This window comes from Hyperolius riggenbachi, chromosome 4 (genome assembly GCF_040937935.1).
Source record: "Hyperolius riggenbachi isolate aHypRig1 chromosome 4, aHypRig1.pri, whole genome shotgun sequence".
NCBI lineage: Eukaryota > Metazoa > Chordata > Amphibia > Anura > Hyperoliidae > Hyperolius > Hyperolius riggenbachi.
Genome location: NC_090649.1, coordinates 3,017,543 through 3,039,095, shown reverse-complemented (window position 1 = coordinate 3,039,095; position 21,553 = coordinate 3,017,543). Strand labels below are relative to the sequence as shown.

Below are 21,553 nucleotides of genomic sequence, written 5' to 3'. Positions count from 1 at the left end.
TCAGGTTATATCATCTCTGTACTGTGGTCTCTCTATGGTTCCTCAGGTTATATCATCTCTGTACTGTGGCCTCTCTATGGTTCCTCAGGTTATATCATCTCTGTACTGTGGTCTCTCTATGGTTCCTCAGGTTATATCATCTCTGTACTGTGGCCTCTCTATGGTTCCTCAGGTTATATCATCTCTGTACTGTGGCCTCTATATGGTTCCTCATGTTATATCATCTCTGTAGTGTGGACTCTATGGCTCTCTAGGTTATATTGTCTGTACTGTGGTCTCACAATATCATGTCTCATCTTCACGTTCTGCAGATTCTCAGTAAGGAGGATCAGGAAATGGCTGCCAGGAATGAGTATAACTTCGATCATCCTGATGCGTTTGACTTTGAGCTTCTGGTGAACGTGTTGCGTAAGCTGAAGAAGGGGAAGAGCGTGAAGGTTCCGGTGTATGACTTCACCACGCACAGCCGCAGGAAGGATTGGGTGAGTGGTTGCTCAGCATTCAGGCTACAATGTGTTCAGACTGAGACCCAACAGCTCTTCTTCTTTTACAGAAAACTGTGTATGGAGCCAATGTTGTCATTTTTGAAGGTATCCTTTCCTTCGCCAACAAGGAACTCCTAAAGGTGAGAAACCACCTGGAACCCTCCTCCAGAGTGCTTAATGTCCCTTCTTCTTTTCATGCTCCACCTATTTCATGCTCCGAGCTTCTCTCCTTGTTGTCATGCTCCACCTTTTCATAAAGTCTCCGCCTCCTCACCACCTTGTTATCTTGGTTCACCTCTCCCTTTTTCAGCATCTCTTTGATATCATTCCTTCTATTTAGTCTCCACTCCATGTTGCTACTCCACGCCTCTTCTCTGGCATCTTCTGTTTCTCAGGTCATCCTCGGCCAGCATCCTGACAGATGACCCAAATCCACACACACTGGACAGCGGTACAGAAGAATGTACATATATAGACAGGACATAGAACATTTATATTGTGCGTCTCTCCTGGCAGACTCAACGTGCCAGATCTGCAGCCACTAGAGCATGCTCAATAGGCAGTAGCAGTATTAGGGATTCTTGCCCAAGGTCTCCTTAGTGGTGCTAGCTTACGGAACAGGAAGAGCTGAGATTTGAACTCTGGTCTTATACATGAGCCCCTCTGGTATGAGAGCCCCTCTGCACATACTGCTTCAGTATTGTCCTGTCCACAGCAGGAGCCACACGGTTCGGTCCGAGGCCTTCCATGACAGGAGCTCAGGGTGCTGCGGTGGAGGTTCTGCCCGGGAGGACTTTAGTCTAGTCAGGTATGGAGCAGGGAAGCTTCCGTTTTCCAGTGACTGACTCGTCGTTCCCTCTCCCTGTCTGCACGTCGTGCGCGAGTATCAGGAAGTTCCAGGAGTCAGCTGGCATCTCACGTGACCACCGCAGACCAGGAAACAGGAAGTGAGGCTGGTCCGTGGAGAGAGAGCGGGTTGTTCTCCGCATGCGGTGCCCGGGAGGGTGGTAGTGAGTCAGATGCCAGCCTCTCTTCTTCTGTCTTCAGTCTGCTTTACCCATCCCTTTGCGACTATGGGGTATGATTTCACTTGCTTTTATCATATAATTATTACAATCTGAGGGCTTTACATCCATTCTGATGGTACTGTAGCAGATCAACTAACCAAAATAGCTCATTTCACACCCTTAAAAGGAACTCCAACTGCATTGGAAACAGCAGACTGTTTTGTGAAGGAGACAATCAGATTACATGGACTTCCTTTAGATGTTGTCACTGACTGAGGGGTACAATTCCAAGTTTTGGCAGGAAATTTGTTCCAAGTTACAAATCCAGTGTTCACTTTCGTCTGGTTATCATCCTCAGACCAATCAGTCAATCAGACCTTGGAGCGGTACTTTTGCTTTTCTGCCTCTCAGGATGACTGGGTAAGAATATTACCTACAGCAAAGTTTGCTTACAACAATTCCAAACATTCATCTCTAGGACAAATTCCATTCTTTGACAATTATGGGTATCGTACCTTTCCTCGTTTGCATCTCGATTGTCTGGTGTCCAGTGTGCAAGAAGGGCTAACATTTCCTACCAAGAATGTAAGTCTTCTCTAGACCACCTCATAGAAAGCTCAAGAGAGGCTAAAGAGGTTTGTAGACAAGAAGAGGAAAGAGAATTCCGAGTTTAAAGCTGGAGACCAGGTGTGGTTGTCCACTATTAATTTGAAGTTGAAATGTCCTTCTAGGAAATTGGGGTCCAGGTTTATTGGCCCTTTTTCTATCTGTAAGAAGATGAACCCAGTTACATACACACAGAGGAGAACACTTCTCACCACACCGCCAGTCCAACAGGAGCAGGGCCAGGCTCGGTGGCATAAGGTAAACCAGTAGGAAGGAAGGTCCTCCCAACTGTAGGGCTAAAAAGTCCAATCTTTATTAAGCAAAAAGTTCCGGACAGGGTCAATACAGCTCACGTGTATTGGAGCAGCACAATCTTAAAGAGTAACTGTCGGGCATAAATTCAAAAATAAATTCTTTATTTGTATCTGGTAAACAAGTAATAAGGATGCTAACCAGGCAATCCAAAAGTTAAAATCTCTATTACTTTTCTTGTTGATAAATGATTATTACCCAGCTTACCTGACTCTTATTTGGTACACACAAAATTTGGTACACAAAAAGGAAGTTGCAGGGCATGCTGGGTTGTCCTTTTTTTTGCTTCTCTATTTTCCCCTCAGACTTAAGTAATGCAGCCTGATTGGCTGAAGCCTCTTTCTCTCCTGTTTTCCCCTCCCACACCTCTGTTCCTCTCTGATTGGCCAATATTTCTCATGCTGAGACAATGCACCTTCTATAGGGAAGGGCTGGAAATTAGACAGAGGAGACTAAGGGAGGAAATGACATCAGAATTGGCTTCAAAATAGCCACACTTAAAATGGGAAATGCTTAGAAGGGTTTTCGCTTTTTTTTTTTACTGTAGAAAAATGATTAAAATCAATATGTGGACAGTGCAATACATATGTTATGTAAGTAGAGCAAGTATTTATCTACTTATATATGTGTTGTTTTCTGAGATAGTATGGCTGACAGCTCCTCTTTACTCATAGCTTAATTGAGCTATGATTAAGGAGTGATTGTGATGCTCCAATACACGTGAGCTGTATTGTCTGTGTCCGGAACTTTTTGCCTCATAGAGATTGGACTTTTTAGCCCTACAGTTGGGCGGATTAAACCAGTTGCCTTCAAATTGGAATTCATCCAGTATTTCATGTGGCCTGCTTTATGAAGGTAACTCTATACAATTTCCCTGGTCGTTCTTCAGAGCCACCGTCACCTATACTGATTGACGGAGAGGAAGAATTCGAAGTGGAGAAGATCTTGGATTCCAGAAGAAGAGCTGGTACAATTCAGTATTTGGTACAAAGGAAGGGCTTTGGCCCTGAAGAAAACTCAGGGATACCTCAGATGAATATTCTTGCACCAAGACTAATAGAGGCCTTTCACAGAGCATTCCCAAGAAAACCGTTTCTGGAGTACACCCTGAGGTTGCCCTCAAGAGTACTGTAGGGGGTTCGGGGGAAAAAGAGTTGAACTTACCCGGGGCTTCTAATGGTCCCCCGCAGACGTCCTGTGCCCGAGCAGCCACTCACCGATGCTCCGCCCCCTGCAGACGTCCTGTGCCCGAGCAGCCACTCACCGATGCTCCGGTCCCCCGCAGACGTCCTGTGCCCGTGCAGCCACTCGTCGATGCTCCGGTCCCCGCCTCCAGTTCACTTCCGAAATTTGCTACTGCGCCTATGCGGCCTTCTTCTTGCTCCCGCTGATGTCATCGCGAGGACGTCAGTGGGAGCAAATACAGGAGTTTTGCGACTTTAATGTCGCAAATTCCGGAAGTTAACCGGCGGCGGGGTACCGGAGCATAGGCGAGTGCTGCGTGGGCACAGAACAGCTACGGGGGACAATTAGAAGCCCCGGGTAAGTTCAACTCTTTTCACCCTTTGCCCCCTACAGTACTCCTTTAAGGGGAGGAGCAATGTTATACTTATTGCTCCGGGGTTCCAGCGCCGGTTCCTCATACATTGGTGAACGCCGTCCCGGCGGACTTCCAGGACCAGCGGCCTCTGGTGGTGGGGCCACGTCTTACTAAGCACGTGCGCATACCTAGCTCTATTGTGCGTTTGTGGCTTCCGCACTGGCGCAAAGGTCAGGGTATTTAAACCTTGACCAATCAGCGCCCATTGCTGTTGCACCACTGTGTCCGCCAGGGCTCATTTCCAGGTTGTTCCTCTTTCAGGCGTGTAACACCTGTCCTGTCACGTCAGCCCTGTCACCTCAGCCTTGTCACGTCAGCCCTGTCACCTCAGCCTTGTCACGTCAGCCCTGTCACGTCAGCCCTGTCACGTCAGCCCTGTCACCTCAGCCTTGTCACGTCAGCCCTGTCACCTCAGCCCTGTCAGTCAAGTCCTGTCACGTCAGCCCTGTCATTCAAGCCCTGTCACCTCAGCCTTGTCATTCAAGTCCTGTCACCTCAGCCCTGTCACGTCAGCCCTGTCACGTCAGCCCTGTCACGTCAGCCCTGTCACGTCAGCCCTGTCACGTCAGCCCTGTCACGTCAGCCCTGTCACGTCAGCCCTGTCACGTCAGCCCTGTCACATCAGCCCTGTCACATCAGCCCTGTCATTCAAGTCCTGTCACATCAGCCCTGTCATTCAAGTCCTGTCACATCAGCCCTGTCATTCAAGTCCTGTCACATCAGCCCTGTCATTCAAGTCCTGTCACATCAGCCCTGTCATTCAAGTCCTGTCACATCAGCCCTGTCATTCAAGTCCTGTCACATCAGCCCTGTCATTCAAGTCCTGTCACATCAGCCCTGTCATTCAAGTCCTGTCACATCAGCCCTGTCATTCAAGTCCTGTCACATCAGCCCTGTCATTCAAGTCCTGTCACCTCAGCCCTGTCATTCAAGCCCTGTCACCTCAGCCCTGTCATTCAAGCCCTGTCACCTCAGCCCTGTCATTCAAGCCCTGTCACCTCAGCCCTGTCACCTCAGGCCTGTCATTCAAGTCCTGTCACGTCAGCCCTGTCATTCAAGTCCTGTCACGTCAGCCCTGTCATTCAAGTCCTGTCACGTCAGCCCTGTCATTCAAGTCCTGTCACGTCAGCCCTGTCATTCAAGTCCTGTCACGTCAGCCCTGTCATTCAAGTCCTGTCACGTCAGCCCTGTCATTCAAGTCCTGTCACGTCAGCCCTGTCAGTCAAGTCCTGTCACGTCAGCCCTGTCACCTCAGCCCTGTCATTCAAGCCCTGTCACCTCAGCCCTGTCACCTCAGGCCTGTCATTCAAGTCCTGTCACGTCAGCCCTGTCAGTCAAGTCCTGTCACGTCAGCCCTGTCACCTCAGCCCTGTCATTCAAGCCCTGTCACCTCAGCCCTGTCATTCGAGTCCTGTCACGTCAGGCCTGTCATTCAAGTCCTGTCACGTCAGCCCTGTCATTCAAGTCCTGTCACGTCAGCCCTGTCAGTCAAGTCCTGTCACGTCAGCCCTGTCAGTCAAGTCCTGTCACGTCAGCCCTGTCATTCAAGTCCTGTCACATCAGCCCTGTCATTCAAGTCCTGTCACCTCAGCCCTGTCACCTCAGCCCTGTCACCTCAGCCCTGTCACCTCAGCCCTGTCACCTCAGCCCTGTCACCTCAGCCCTGTCACCTCAGCCCTGTCACCTCAGCCCTGTCACCTCAGGCCTGTCATTCAAGTCCTGTCACGTCAGCCCTGTCATTCAAGTCCTGTCACGTCAGCCCTGTCATTCAAGTCCTGTCACGTCAGCCCTGTCACCTCAGCCCTGTCATTCAAGCCCTGTCACCTCAGCCCTGTCATTCAAGCCCTGTCACCTCAGCCCTGTCACCTCAGGCCTGTCATTCAAGTCCTGTCACGTCAGCCCTGTCAGTCAAGTCCTGTCACGTCAGCCCTGTCACCTCAGCCCTGTCATTCAAGCCCTGTCACCTCAGCCCTGTCATTCGAGTCCTGTCACGTCAGGCCTGTCATTCAAGTCCTGTCACATCAGCCCTGTCATTCAAGTCCTGTCACATCAGCCCTGTCATTCAAGTCCTGTCACATCAGCCCTGTCATTCAAGTCCTGTCACATCAGCCCTGTCATTCAAGTCCTGTCACATCAGCCCTGTCATTCAAGTCCTGTCACATCAGCCCTGTCATTCAAGTCCTGTCACATCAGCCCTGTCATTCAAGTCCTGTCACATCAGCCCTGTCATTCAAGTCCTGTCACATCAGCCCTGTCATTCAAGCCCTGTCACCTCAGCCCTGTCATTCAAGCCCTGTCACCTCAGCCCTGTCATTCAAGCCCTGTCACCTCAGCCCTGTCATTCAAGCCCTGTCACCTCAGCCCTGTCACCTCAGGCCTGTCATTCAAGTCCTGTCACGTCAGCCCTGTCATTCAAGTCCTGTCACGTCAGCCCTGTCATTCAAGTCCTGTCACGTCAGCCCTGTCATTCAAGTCCTGTCACGTCAGCCCTGTCTTTTAAGTCCTGTCACGTCAGCCCTGTCATTCAAGTCCTGTCACGTCAGCCCTGTCAGTCAAGTCCTGTCACGTCAGCCCTGTCACCTCAGCCCTGTCATTCAAGCCCTGTCACCTCAGCCCTGTCACCTCAGGCCTGTCATTCAAGTCCTGTCACGTCAGCCCTGTCAGTCAAGTCCTGTCACGTCAGCCCTGTCACCTCAGCCCTGTCATTCAAGCCCTGTCACCTCAGCCCTGTCATTCGAGTCCTGTCACGTCAGCCCTGTCATTCAAGTCCTGTCACGTCAGCCCTGTCAGTCAAGTCCTGTCACGTCAGCCCTGTCAGTCAAGTCCTGTCACCTCAGCCCTGTCACCTCAGCCCTGTCACCTCAGCCCTGTCACCTCAGCCCTGTCACCTCAGCCCTGTCACCTCAGCCCTGTCACCTCAGCCCTGTCACCTCAGCCCTGTCACCTCAGCCCTGTCACCTCAGCCCTGTCACCTCAGCCCTGTCACCTCAGCCCTGTCACCTCAGCCCTGTCATTCAAGTCCTGTCACATCAGCCCTGTCACATCAGCCCTGTCATTCAAGTCCTGTCACATCAGCCCTGTCATTCAAGTCCTGTCACATCAGCCCTGTCATTCAAGTCCTGTCACATCAGCCCTGTCATTCAAGTCCTGTCACATCAGCCCTGTCATTCAAGCCCTGTCACCTCAGCCCTGTCATTCAAGCCCTGTCACCTCAGCCCTGTCATTCAAGCCCTGTCACCTCAGCCCTGTCATTCAAGCCCTGTCACCTCAGCCCTGTCACCTCAGGCCTGTCATTCAAGTCCTGTCACGTCAGCCCTGTCATTCAAGTCCTGTCACGTCAGCCCTGTCATTCAAGTCCTGTCACGTCAGCCCTGTCATTCAAGTCCTGTCACGTCAGCCCTGTCTTTTAAGTCCTGTCACGTCAGCCCTGTCATTCAAGTCCTGTCACGTCAGCCCTGTCAGTCAAGTCCTGTCACGTCAGCCCTGTCACCTCAGCCCTGTCATTCAAGTCCTGTCACATCAGCCCTGTCATTCAAGTCCTGTCACATCAGCCCTGTCATTCAAGTCCTGTCACATCAGCCCTGTCATTCAAGTCCTGTCACATCAGCCCTGTCATTCAAGTCCTGTCACATCAGCCCTGTCATTCAAGTCCTGTCACCTTAGCCCTGTCACCTCAGCCCTGTCACCTCAGCCCTGTCACCTCAGACCTGTCATTCAAGTCCTGTCACGTCAGCCCTGTCATTCAAGTCCTGTCACGTCAGCCCTGTCACCTCAGCCCTGTCATTCAAGCCCTGTCACCTCAGCCCTGTCATTCAAGCCCTGTCACCTCAGCCCTGTCACCTCAGGCCTGTCATTCAAGTCCTGTCACGTCAGCCCTGTCAGTCAAGTCCTGTCACGTCAGCCCTGTCACCTCAGCCCTGTCATTCAAGCCCTGTCACCTCAGCCCTGTCATTCGAGTCCTGTCACGTCAGGCCTGTCATTCAAGTCCTGTCACGTCAGGCCTGTCATTCAAGTCCTGTCACGTCAGCCCTGTCATTCAAGTCCTGTCACGTCAGCCCTGTCATTCAAGTCCTGTCACGTCAGCCCTGTCATTCAAGTCCTGTCACGTCAGCCCTGTCATTCAAGTCCTGTCACGTCAGCCCTGTCATTCAAGTCCTGTCACGTCAGCCCTGTCATTCAAGTCCTGTCACGTCAGCCCTGTCATTCAAGTCCTGTCACGTCAGCCCTGTCAGTCAAGTCCTGTCACGTCAGCCCTGTCATTCAAGTCCTGTCACGTCAGCCCTGTCAGTCAAGTCCTGTCACGTCAGCCCTGTCAGTCAAGTCCTGTCACCTCAGCCCTGTCACGTCAGCCCTGTCACCTCAGCCCTGTCACCTCAGCCCTGTCACCTCAGCCCTGTCACCTCAGCCCTGTCACCTCAGCCCTGTCACCTCAGCCCTGTCATTCAAGTCCTGTCACATCAGCCCTGTCATTCAAGTCCTGTCACATCAGCCCTGTCATTCAAGTCCTGTCACATCAGCCCTGTCATTCAAGTCCTGTCACATCAGCCCTGTCATTCAAGTCCTGTCACATCAGCCCTGTCATTCAAGTCCTGTCACATCAGCCCTGTCATTCAAGTCCTGTCACATCAGCCCTGTCATTCAAGTCCTGTCACATCAGCCCTGTCATTCAAGTCCTGTCACATCAGCCCTGTCATTCAAGTCCTGTCACATCAGCCCTGTCATTCAAGTCCTGTCACCTCAGCCCTGTCACCTCAGCCCTGTCACCTCAGCCCTGTCACCTCAGCCCTGTCACCTCAGGCCTGTCATTCAAGTCCTGTCACGTCAGCCCTGTCATTCAAGTCCTGTCACGTCAGCCCTGTCACCTCAGCCCTGTCATTCAAGTCCTGTCACGTCAGCCCTGTCACCTCAGCCCTGTCATTCAAGTCCTGTCACGTCAGCCCTGTCAGTCAAGTCCTGTCACGTCAGCCCTGTCAGTCAAGTCCTGTCACGTCAGCTCTGTCAGTCAAGTCCTGTCACGTCAGCCCTGTCAGTCAACTCCTGTCACCTCAGCCCTGTCACCTCAGCCCTGTCACGTCAGCCCTGTCACGTCAGCCCTGTCACGTCAGCCCTGTCACGTCAGCCCTGTCACGTCAGCCCTGTCACCTCAGCCCTGTCACCTCAGCCCTGTCACCTCAGCCCTGTCACCTCAGCCCTGTCACCTCAGCCCTGTCACCTCAGCCCTGTCACCTCAGCCCTGTCACCTCAGCCCTGTCACCTCAGCCCTGTCACCTCAGCCCTGTCACCTCAGCCCTGTCACCTCAGCCCTGTCATTCAAGTCCTGTCACATCAGCCCTGTCATTCAAGTCCTGTCACATCAGCCCTGTCATTCAAGTCCTGTCACATCAGCCCTGTCATTCAAGTCCTGTCACATCAGCCCTGTCATTCAAGTCCTGTCACATCAGCCCTGTCATTCAAGTCCTGTCACATCAGCCCTGTCACCTCAGCCCTGTCACCTCAGCCCTGTCACCTCAGCCCTGTCACCTCAGGCCTGTCATTCAAGTCCTGTCACGTCAGCCCTGTCATTCAAGTCCTGTCACGTCAGCCCTGTCATTCAAGTCCTGTCACGTCAGCCCTGTCATTCAAGTCCTGTCACGTCAGCCCTGTCACCTCAGCCCTGTCATTCAAGCCCTGTCACCTCAGCCCTGTCATTTGAGTCCTGTCACGTCAGGCCTGTCATTTGAGTCCTGTCACGTCAGGCCTGTCATTCAAGTCCTGTCACGTCAGGCCTGTCATTCAAGTCCTGTCACGTCAGCCCTGTCAGTCAAGTCCTGTCACGTCAGCCCTGTCAGTCAAGTCCTGTCACGTCAGCCCTGTCACCTCAGCCCTGTCACCTCAGCCCTGTCAATCAAGCCCTGTCACCTCAGCCCTGTCACCTCAGCCCTGTCACCTCAGCCCTGTCACCTCAGCCCTGTCACCTCAGCCCTGTCATTCAAGTCCTGTCACATCAGCCCTGTCATTCAAGTCCTGTCACCTCAGCCCTGTCACCTCAGCCCTGTCATTCAAGCCCTGTCACGTCAGCCCTGTCATTCAAGCCCTGTCACGTCAGTCCTGTCACTCAAGCCCTGTCACGTCAGCCCTGTCAATCAAGTCCTGTCACGTCAGCCCTGTCATTCAAGTCCTGTCACATCAGCCCTGTCACCTCAGCCCTGTCATTCAAGCCCTGTCACGTCAGCCCTGTCATTCAAGTCCTGTCACGTCAGCCCTGTCACTCAAGCCCTGTCACGTCATTCAAGTCCTGTCACGTAAGCCCTGTCACTCAAGCCCTGTCACGTCAGCCCTGTCATTCAAGTCCTGTCACGTCAGCCCTGTCATTCAAGTCCTGTCACCTCAGCCCTGTCAATCAAGTCCTGTCACGTCAGCCCTGTCATTCAAGTCCTGTCACATCAGCCCTGTCACCTCAGCCCTGTCATTCAAGCCCTGTCACGTCAGTCCTGTCACTCAAGCCCTGTCACGTCAGCCCTGTCACTCAAGTCCTGTCACCTCAGCCCTGTCAATCAAGCCCTGTCACGTAAGCCCTGTCAATCAAGCCCTGTCACGTCAGCCCTGTCAATCAAGCCCTGTCACCTCAGCCCTGTCATTCAAGCCCTGTCACCTCAGCCCTGTCAATCAAGTCCTGTCACGTAAGCCCTGTCAATCAAGTCCTGTCACGTCAGCCCTGTCAATCAAGTCCTCTCATGTCAGCTCTGTCAGTCAAGTCTTGTCAGCCAGCTCAGTACCGTTAGTCCTGTCACATCAGTCCTCTCGCATCGGTCCTCGTTCTCCTTCCCTTTCGGCAAGGTAACCCTCCTTGTTCTTCTCGTCTGGGGTGTGGCAGTCCTGGGGGTCTTGACCTGGTGGGCACTGTGACAAGTCAACCACCAATCCCAACTTATTATGCCACAGTTGCCATACAAGTCTCATCCACTAGAGACTTCTAGAGGCAAATCCACTGTGAGCACAGTAAATGTTTAAGATCGGTTGGTTTGCTCATACATGATACAATCTTGATTGTAATGTACAATCCTTAAAATAAAATTATGGATTTCACACTGGAAATCGATAGTAATGCTGCCACCACTCTCTAGGTTTTACAAGATAGAGCTATCAGAAAAGTTATTTACAACCTAACTGACCAAATCAACCATTTATAATAAGACAATGCGGTAGAGTGTCTCTTTCTGAGGACATGGAGGTCTTGGCATAAATCAGAGTAACCAGATACAAGGGAAAACTGGAACGATTTGATCGATAGTTTAATATCAAACTATACACAAAAATATACATTGGCACTAGCAGATAAATATATCGGCTACAGATCGGTTTAGATAGAATGAGTAACAGATGAGAAGTGAATAGAATGTCTGAGAAGACATTGGTGGTTGGTTGAGTCCGATAAAACGACTGTGCTGGAATAATCCAAAGTATTGTGTTTGTGGCCAATGTCCTGCTGGCCTGTCTATTGAGGGAAATCGACAACAGAGGATGAACAAAGGACCAGGACCTGAGTGGGTCGCTGTGTGTTATCCCCCCGGTAGCCGGGAGTGTCTGACACCCACAAGTCCAGCCTGGTGTCATTGGAACAGGGGGTAGCTCGCCCTTCACGGAGAGAGATTTTGGCACAATACCCGTTTTGCCCAGCCTCTTCGTGCCCGTAGGTCACACCAAGAAATAGAATGTATATCCACGTTCAGTGCAACGTTACAAATCCCCAGATATCCAATATGAGGGGTGTGACAAGTGTATTCATACAGGGTTACTTCAAACCTATATTACTCCAGGTCCGGAAGTCCGATTGGTCTGAAAACCTCTCAGAAGCAGCGCCAGGCTTAACCCCACAACCTGTGCGAAGGGAAGTGACGTAGGAACTTTATAATCCCAGAATTATGGCGGAAATATGGATATTGGGAATTGCTGGGTCACAGCAGGTCAGCTGTTTGGATGGGGACATAGATAAGATCTGTCCCTCCGCAGCTCTGGGGCAAGGTGTCACAACCACAGACACCATTCTTCAGATAACCCTGCTTTTATGATTTCTGCCAGTTCAGGGGCTACATTTATGGCACGGTTACACAGCAGAGGTGCTACCTAATTGCATCCTTAGATACTGGCTAAAAGCTCAGCTAATCAGCTGGGCAGAAGAATGGATTTGGCCAGAAATGACCAGGGACTGTTTGCTGAAAGGACGCTGCGATTGAAATATGTGCGCTGTGCAATCTGCGCATGAGGCTTGTGACAAGTGTTTGTGACTTGGGAAGGCATCACAGTCACCAGACCGCAAAGTACTCCGCTGTCCTTAATGAGCCCATCATCTCTTGTGTGGTGAAGACCTGTGCTCACTGAGACTCCACGCCTTGGCAGTACCCGCACCAATCACCAGCCGAGATCGACAGGACCCTGAGAGCTTTCACTTTTCAGGCTCCATTCTCACGCTCCGCCTCTTTATTCCCCTCTCAGGCTCCGCCTCTTTCCTCTGTTCTCACGCTCCGCCTCTTTTATCAGTTTTCATGCTCCACCTCTCTCCTCCATTCTCACGCACTGCCTATTCTCTCTGTTCTCAGGCTCTGCCTCTTGCCTACCTTCATGCTCCGCCCCTTCTCTCTGTTCTCACGCTCCACCTCTTGCCTTTTTTTTGGGCTCCTCCTTTTCTCACTGTTCTTACAATCTGCCTCTTGCCTCTGTTCTCAGGCTCCACCTCTTCTTTACATTCTCTTGCTCCCCTTCTTTCCTCTGTCCTCATGTTCCGTCTTTCTCCTCCATTTTCACTCTCCGCCTCTGTCCTCTGTTCTCACGCTCCACCTCTTTCCTCAGTCCTCACGCTCCGCCTCTTTCCTCTGTTCTCACGCTCCGCCTCTTGCCTCAGTTATCACACTCCAACTCTTTGCTTTCTTCTCACGCTCCACCTCTTTCCTCTGTCCTCATGCTCCGTCTCCCTCCTCCGTTCTCACACTCCGACTCTCACCTCTGTTCTCACGCTCCGCCTCTTTCCTCTGTCCTCACGCTCTGATTCTCTTTCCTCTGTTCTCATGCTCCGCCTCTTTCCTCTGTCCTTACGCTTCGCCTCTCTCCTCCGTTCTCACGCTCCCACTCTTTCCTCTTTTTTCACGCTCTGCATCTTTCCTCTGTTCTCACGCTCTGCATCTTTCCTCTGTTCTCACGCTCCGCCTCTTTCCTCTGTTCTCACGCTCCACCTCTTTCCTCTGTTCTCACGCTCCGCCTCTTTCCTCTGTTCTCACGCTCCGCCTCTTTCCTCTGTTCTCACGCTCCGCCTCTTTCCTCTGTTCTCATGCTCCACCTCTTGCCTCTGTCCTCACGCTCCGACTCTTTCCTCTGTCCTCATGCTCCGACTCTTTCCTCTGTTCTCACTCTCCGCCTCTTTCCTCTGTTCTCACGCTCCACCTCTTTCCTCTGTTCTCACGCTCCGCCTTTTGCCTCTGTTCTCACATTCCTCCTTTTCTCTCTGTTCTCACGCTCCACCTCTTTCCTCTGTTCTCACGCTCCACCACTAGCCTCTTGTCTCACGCTCGGCCTCTCTCCTTCATTTTCACGCTCTGCCTCTTCTCTCTTTTCTCACGCTCCGCCTCTTCTCTCTTTTCTCACGCTCCGCCTCTCTCCTTCATTCTCACGCTCTGCCTCTTCTCTTTGTTCTCACGCTCCGCCTCTCCTCCATTCTCACGCTCTGCCTCTTCTCTCTGTTCTCACGCTCCGCCTCTCTCCTCCATTCTCATGCTCCCCATCTCTCCATTCTCACGCTCCGCCTCTTCTCTCTGTTCTCACGCTCTGCCTGTTTCCTCCATTCTCACGCTCCGCCTTTCTCCTCCATTCTCACGCTCTGCCTCTTCTCTCTGTTCTCACTCTCTGCCTGTTTCCTCCATTCTCACGCTCCGCCTTTCTCCTCCATTCTCATGCTCTGCCTCTTCTCTCTGTTCTCACGCTCTGCCTGTTTCCTCCATTCTCACGCTCCGCCTCTCCTCCATTCTCATGCTCCGCCTCTTCTCTCTGTTCTTACGCTCCACCTCTCGCCTCCATTCTCATGCTCCGCCTCTTCTCTCTGTTCTTACGCTCCGTCTTTTCTCTCTGTTCTCACGCTCTGCCTGTTTCCTTCATTCTCACGCTCCGCCTTTCTCCTCCATTCTCATGCTCTGCCTCTTCTCTCTGTTCTCACGCTCCGCCTCTCTCCTCCATTCTCATGCTCCGCCTCTTCTCTCTGTTCTCACGCTCCGCCTCTTCTCTCTGTTCTCACGCTCCGCCTCTTCTCTCTGTTCTCACGCTCTGCCTCTTCTCTCTGTTCTCACGCTCTGCCTGTTTCCTCCATTCTCACGCTCCGCCTCTCCTCCATTCTCATGCTCCGCCTCTTCTCTCTGTTCTCACGCTCCGCCTCTCTCCTCCATTCTCACGCTCCGCCTCTCCTCCATTCTCATGCTCTGCCTCTTCTCTCTGTTCTCACACTCTGCCTGTTTCCTCCATTCTCACGCGCCGCCTCTCCTCCATTCTCATGCTCCGCCTCTTCTCTCTGTTCTCACGCTCTGCCTGTTTCCTCCATTCTCACGCTCCGCCTTTCTCCTCCATTCTCATGCTCTGCCTCTTCTCTCTGTTCTCACGCTCTGCCTGTTTCCTCCATTCTCATGCTCTGCCTCTCCTCCATTCTCATGCTCTGCCTCTTCTCTCTGTTCTCACGCTCTGCCTGTTTCCTCCATTCTCATGCTCCCCCTCTCTCCATTCTCACGCTCCGCCTCTTCTCTCTGTTCTCACGCTCTGCCTGTTTCCTCCATTCTCACGCTCCGCCTTTCTCCTCCATTCTCATGCCTGCCTCTTCTCTCTGTTCTCACGCTCTGCCTGTTTCCTCCATTCTCATGCTCCGCCTCTCCTCCATTCTCATGCTCTGCCTCTTCTCTCTGTTCTCACGCTCTGCCTGTTTCCTCCATTCTCATGCTCTGCCTCTCCTCCATTCTCACGCTCCGCCTCTTCTCTCTGTTCTCACGCTCTGCCTGTTTCCTCCATTCTCACGCTCCGCCTTTCTCCTCCATTCTCATGCTCCGCCTCTTCTCTCTGTTCTCACGCTCTGCCTGTTTCCTCCATTCTCACGCTCCGCCTCTCCTCCATTCTCATGCTCTGCCTCTTCTCTCTGTTCTCACGCTCTGCCTGTTTCCTCCATTCTCATGCTCTGCCTCTCCTCCATTCTCACGCTCCGCCTCTTCTCTCTGTTCTCACGCTCTGCCTGTTTCCTCCATTCTCACGCTCCGCCTTTCTCCTCCATTCTCACGCTCTGCCTCTTCTCTCTGTTCTCACGCTCTGACTGTTTCCTCCATTCTCACGCTCCGCCTTTCTCCTCCATTCTCATGCTCTGCCTCTTCTCTCTGTTCTCACGCTCTGCCTGTTTCCTCCATTCTCACGCTCCGCCTTTCTCCTCCATTCTCATGCTCCGCCTCTTCCCTCTGTTCTCACGCTCTGCCTGTTTCCTCCATTCTCACGCTCCGCCTCTCTCCTCCATACTCACGCTCCGCCTCTTCTCTCTGTTCTCATGCTCCGCCTCTTCTCTCTGTTCTCACGCTCTGCCTGTTTCCTCCATTCTCACGCTCCGCCTTTCTCCTCCATTCTCATGCTCCGCCTCTTCTCTCTGTTCTCACGCTCTGCCTGTTTCCTCCATCCTCACGCTCCGCCTCTCCTCCATTCTCATGCTCCGCCTCTTCTCTCTGTTCTTACGCTCCACCTCTCGCCTCCATTCTCACGCTCCGCCTCTCCTCCATTCTCACGCTCTGCCTCTTCTCTCTGTTCTCACGCTCTGCTTGTTTCCTCCATTCTCACACTCCGCCTCTCCTCCATTCTCATGCTCCCCCTCTCTCTGTTCTCACGCTCTGCCTCTTCTCTCTGTTCTCACGCTCTGCCTGTTTCCTCCATTCTCACGCTCCGCCTTTCTCCTCCATTCTCATGCTCTGCCTCTTCTCTCTGTTCTCACGCTCTGCCTGTTTCCTCCATTCTCACGCTCCGCCTTTCTCCTCCATTCTCATGCTCCGCCTCTTCTCTCTGTTCTCACGCTCTGCCTGTTTCCTCCATTCTCACGCTCCGCCTCTCTCCTCTATACTCACGCTCCGCCTGTTTCCTCCATTCTCACGCTCCGCCTCTCTCCTCTATACTCACGCTCCGCCTCTTCTCTCTGTTCTCACGCTCTGCCTGTTTCCTCCATTCTCACGCTCCGCCTTTCTCCTCCATTCTCATGCTCCGCCTCTTCTCTCTGTTCTCACGCTCTGCCTGTTTCCTCCATTCTCACGCTCCGCCTCTCCTCCATTCTCATGCTCTGCCTCTTCTCTCTGTTCTCACGCTCCGCCTCTCTCCTCCATTCTCATGGTCTGCCTCTTCTCTCTGTTCTCACGCTCTGCCTGTTTCCTCCATTCTCACGCTCCGCCTTTCTCCTCCATTCTCACGCTCCGCCTCTTCTCTCTGTTCTCACGCTCTGCCTGTTTCCTCCATTCTCATGCTCCGCCTCTCCTCCATTCTCATGCTCTGCCTCTTCTCTCTGTTCTCACGCTCTGCCTGTTTCCTCCATTCTCATGCTCTGCCTCTCCTCCATTCTCACGCTCCGCCTCTTCTCTCTGTTCTCACGCTCTGCCTGTTTCCTCCATTCTCACGCTCCGCCTTTCTCCTCCATTCTCATGCTCCGCCTCTTCTCTCTGTTCTCACGCTCTGCCTGTTTCCTCCATTCTCACGCTCCGCCTCTCCTCCATTCTCATGCTCTGCCTCTTCTCTCTGTTCTCACGCTCTGCCTGTTTCCTCCATTCTCATGCTCTGCCTCTCCTCCATTCTCACGCTCCGCCTCTTCTCTCTGTTCTCACGCTCTGCCTGTTTCCTCCATTCTCACGCTCCGCCTTTCTCCTCCATTCTCACGCTCTGCCTCTTCTCTCTGTTCTCACGCTCTGACTGTTTCCTCCATTCTCACGCTCCGCCTTTCTCCTCCATTCTCATGCTCTGCCTCTTCTCTCTGTTCTCACGCTCTGCCTGTTTCCTCCATTCTCACGCTCCGCCTTTCTCCTCCATTCTCATGCTCCGCCTCTTCCCTCTGTTCTCACGCTCTGCCTGTTTCCTCCATTCTCACGCTCCGCCTCTCTCCTCCATACTCACGCTCCGCCTCTTCTCTCTGTTCTCATGCTCCGCCTCTTCTCTCTGTTCTCACGCTCTGCCTGTTTCCTCCATTCTCACGCTCCGCCTTTCTCCTCCATTCTCATGCTCCGCCTCTTCTCTCTGTTCTCACGCTCTGCCTGTTTCCTCCATCCTCACGCTCCGCCTCTCCTCCATTCTCATGCTCCGCCTCTTCTCTCTGTTCTTACGCTCCACCTCTCGCCTCCATTCTCACGCTCCGCCTCTCCTCCATTCTCACGCTCTGCCTCTTCTCTCTGTTCTCACGCTCTGCTTGTTTCCTCCATTCTCACACTCCGCCTCTCCTCCATTCTTATGCTCCCCCTCTCTCTGTTCTCACGCTCTGCCTCTTCTCTCTGTTCTCACGCTCTGCCTGTTTCCTCCATTCTCACGCTCCGCCTTTCTCCTCCATTCTCATGCTCTGCCTCTTCTCTCTGTTCTCACGCTCTGCCTGTTTCCTCCATTCTCACGCTCCGCCTTTCTCCTCCATTCTCATGCTCCGCCTCTTCTCTCTGTTCTCACGCTCTGCCTGTTTCCTCCATTCTCACGCTCCGCCTCTCTCCTCTATACCCACGCTCCGCCTCTTCTCTCTGTTCTCACGCTCTGCCTGTTTCCTCCATTGTCACGCTCCGCCTTTCTCCTCCATTCTCATGCTCCGCCTCTTCTCTCTGTTCTCACGCTCTGCCTGTTTCCTCCATTCTCACGCTCCGCCTCTCCTCCATTCTCATGCTCTGCCTCTTCTCTCTGTTCTCACGCTCCGCCTCTCTCCTCCATTCTCATGGTCTGCCTCTTCTCTCTGTTCTCACGCTCTGCCTGTTTCCTCCATTCTCATGCTCCCCCTCTCTCCATTCTCACGCTCCGCCTCTTCTCTCTGTTCTCACGCTCTGCCTGTTTCCTCCATTCTCACGCTCCGCCTCTCCTCGATTCTCACGCTCTGCCTCTTCTCTCTATTCTCACGCTCTGCCTGTTTCCTCCATTCTCACGCTCCGCCTCTCCTCCATTCTCATGCTCTGCCTCTTCTCTCTGTTCTCATGCTCTGCCTGTTTCCTCCATTCTCACGCTCCGCCTCTCTCCTCCATTCTCACGCTCCGCCTCTCCTCCATTCTCATGCTCTGCCTCTTCTCTCTGTTCTCACGCTCTGCCTGTTTCCTCCATTCTCACGCTCCGCATCTCCTCCATTCTCATGCTCCGCCTCTTCTCTCTGTTCTCACGCTCTGCCTGTTTCCTCCATCCTCACGCTCCGCCCTTCTCCTCCATTCTCATGCTCTGCCTCTTCTCTCTGTTCTCACGCTCTGCCTGTTTCCTCCATTCTCACGCTCCGCCTCTCCTCCATTCTCACGCTCCGCCTCTTCTCCATTCTCACGCTCCGCCTCTCCTCCATTCTCACGCTCCGCCTTTCTCCTCCATTCTCATGCTCTGCCTCTTCTCTCTGTTCTCACGCTCTGCCTGTTTCCTCCATTCTCACGCTCCGCCTTTCTCCTCCATTCTCATGCTCCGCCTCTTCTCTCTGTTCTCACGCTCTGCCTGTTTCCTCCATTCTCACGCTCCGCCTCTCTCCTCTATACTCACGCTCCGCCTGTTTCCTCCATTCTCACGCTCCGCCTCTCTCCTCTATACTCACGCTCCGCCTCTTCTCTCTGTTCTCACGCTCTGCCTGTTTCCTCCATTCTCACGCTCCGCCTTTCTCCTCCATTCTCATGCTCCGCCTCTTCTCTCTGTTCTCACGCTCTGCCTGTTTCCTCCATTCTCACGCTCCGCCTCTCCTCCATTCTCATGCTCTGCCTCTTCTCTCTGTTCTCACGCTCCGCCTCTCTCCTCCATTCTCATGGTCTGCCTCTTCTCTCTGTTCTCACGCTCTGCCTGTTTCCTCCATTCTCACGCTCCGCCTTTCTCCTCCATTCTCACGCTCCGCCTCTTCTCTCTGTTCTCACGCTCTGCCTGTTTCCTCCATTCTCATGCTCCGCCTCTCCTCCATTCTCATGCTCTGCCTCTTCTCTCTGTTCTCACGCTCTGCCTGTTTCCTCCATTCTCATGCTCTGCCTCTCCTCCATTCTCACGCTCCGCCTCTTCTCTCTGTTCTCACGCTCTGCCTGTTTCCTCCATTCTCACGCTCCGCCTTTCTCCTCCATTCTCATGCTCCGCCTCTTCTCTCTGTTCTCACGCTCTGCCTGTTTCCTCCATTCTCACGCTCCGCCTCTCCTCCATTCTCATGCTCTGCCTCTTCTCTCTGTTCTCACGCTCTGCCTGTTTCCTCCATTCTCATGCTCTGCCTCTCCTCCATTCTCACGCTCCGCCTCTTCTCTCTGTTCTCACGCTCTGCCTGTTTCCTCCATTCTCACGCTCCGCCTTTCTCCTCCATTCTCACGCTCTGCCTCTTCTCTCTGTTCTCACGCTCTGACTGTTTCCTCCATTCTCACGCTCCGCCTTTCTCCTCCATTCTCATGCTCTGCCTCTTCTCTCTGTTCTCACGCTCTGCCTGTTTCCTCCATTCTCACGCTCCGCCTTTCTCCTCCATTCTCATGCTCCGCCTCTTCCCTCTGTTCTCACGCTCTGCCTGTTTCCTCCATTCTCACGCTCCGCCTCTCTCCTCCATACTCACGCTCCGCCTCTTCTCTCTGTTCTCATGCTCCGCCTCTTCTCTCTGTTCTCACGCTCTGCCTGTTTCCTCCATTCTCACGCTCCGCCTTTCTCCTCCATTCTCATGCTCCGCCTCTTCTCTCTGTTCTCACGCTCTGCCTGTTTCCTCCATCCTCACGCTCCGCCTCTCCTCCATTCTCATGCTCCGCCTCTTCTCTCTGTTCTTACGCTCCACCTCTCGCCTCCATTCTCACGCTCCGCCTCTCCTCCATTCTCACGCTCTGCCTCTTCTCTCTGTTCTCACGCTCTGCTTGTTTCCTCCATTCTCACACTCCGCCTCTCCTCCATTCTCATGCTCCCCCTCTCTCTGTTCTCACGCTCTGCCTCTTCTCTCTGTTCTCACGCTCTGCCTGTTTCCTCCATTCTCACGCTCCGCCTTTCTCCTCCATTCTCATGCTCTGCCTCTTCTCTCTGTTCTCACGCTCTGCCTGTTTCCTCCATTCTCACGCTCCGCCTTTCTCCTCCATTCTCATGCTCCGCCTCTTCTCTCTGTTCTCACGCTCTGCCTGTTTCCTCCATTCTCACGCTCCGCCTCTCTCCTCTATACCCACGCTCCGCCTCTTCTCTCTGTTCTCACGCTCTGCCTGTTTCCTCCATTGTCACGCTCCGCCTTTCTCCTCCATTCTCATGCTCCGCCTCTTCTCTCTGTTCTCACGCTCTGCCTGTTTCCTCCATTCTCACGCTCCGCCTCTCCTCCATTCTCATGCTCTGCCTCTTCTCTCTGTTCTCACGCTCCGCCTCTCTCCTCCATTCTCATGGTCTGCCTCTTCTCTCTGTTCTCACGCTCTGCCTGTTTCCTCCATTCTCATGCTCCCCCTCTCTCCATTCTCACGCTCCGCCTCTTCTCTCTGTTCTCACGCTCTGCCTGTTTCCTCCATTCTCACGCTCCGCCTCTCCTCGATTCTCACGCTCTGCCTCTTCTCTCCATTCTCACGCTCTGCCTGTTTCCTCCATTCTCACGCTCCGCCTCTCCTCAATTCTCATGCTCTGCCTCTTCTCTCTGTTCTCATGCTCTGCCTGTTTCCTCCATTCTCACGCTCCGCCTCTCTCCTCCATTCTCACGCTCCGCCTCTCCTCCATTCTCATGCTCTGCCTCTTCTCTCTGTTCTCACGCTCTGCCTGTTTCCTCCATTCTCACGCTCCGCATCTCCTCCATTCTCATGCTCCGCCTCTTCTCTCTGTTCTCACGCTCTGCCTGTTTCCTCCATCCTCACGCTCCGCCTTTCTCCTCCATTCTCATGCTCTGCCTCTTCTCTCTGTTCTCACGCTCTGCCTGTTTCCTCCATTCTCACGCTCCGCCTCTCCTCCATTCTCACGCTCCGCCTCTTCTCCATTCTCACGCTCCGCCTCTCCTCCATTCTCACGCTCCGCCTCTCCTCCATTCTCATGCTCTGCCTCTTCTCTCTGTTCTCACTCTCTGCCTGTTTCCTCCATTCTCACGCTCCGCCTTTCTCCTCCATTCTCATGCTCCGCCTCTTCTCTCTGTTCTCACACTCTGCCTGTTTCCTCCATTCTCACGCTCCGCCTCTCCTCCATTCTCATGCTCTGCCTCTTCTCTCTGTTCTCACGCTCTGCCTGTTTCCTCCATTCTCACGCTCCGCCTTTCTCCTCCATTCTCATGCTCCGCCTCTTCTCTCTGTTCTCACGCTCTGCCTGTCTCCTCCATTCTCACGCTCCGCCTCTCCTCCATTCTCATGCTCTGCCTCTTCTCTCTGTTCTCACTCTCTGCCTGTTTCCTCCATTCTCACGCTCCGCCTTTC

General features: G+C 53.1%; 1 protein-coding gene across 5 annotated transcripts in view; it reads left to right on the top strand.

The window, feature by feature from the left end:
* LOC137571110 (uridine-cytidine kinase-like 1) overlaps positions 1-21,553 on the top strand; it is a 190,396-nt gene that overhangs the window by 43,062 nt on the left and 125,781 nt on the right. For all 5 annotated transcript variants that reach the window (XM_068279810.1, XM_068279809.1, XM_068279808.1 and 2 more), the window contains exons 4-5: positions 312-482; positions 554-625. In XM_068279810.1, coding sequence (XP_068135911.1) covers positions 312-482; positions 554-625 — 243 coding nt within the window. The remainder of the gene's footprint in view (positions 1-311; positions 483-553; positions 626-21,553) is intronic.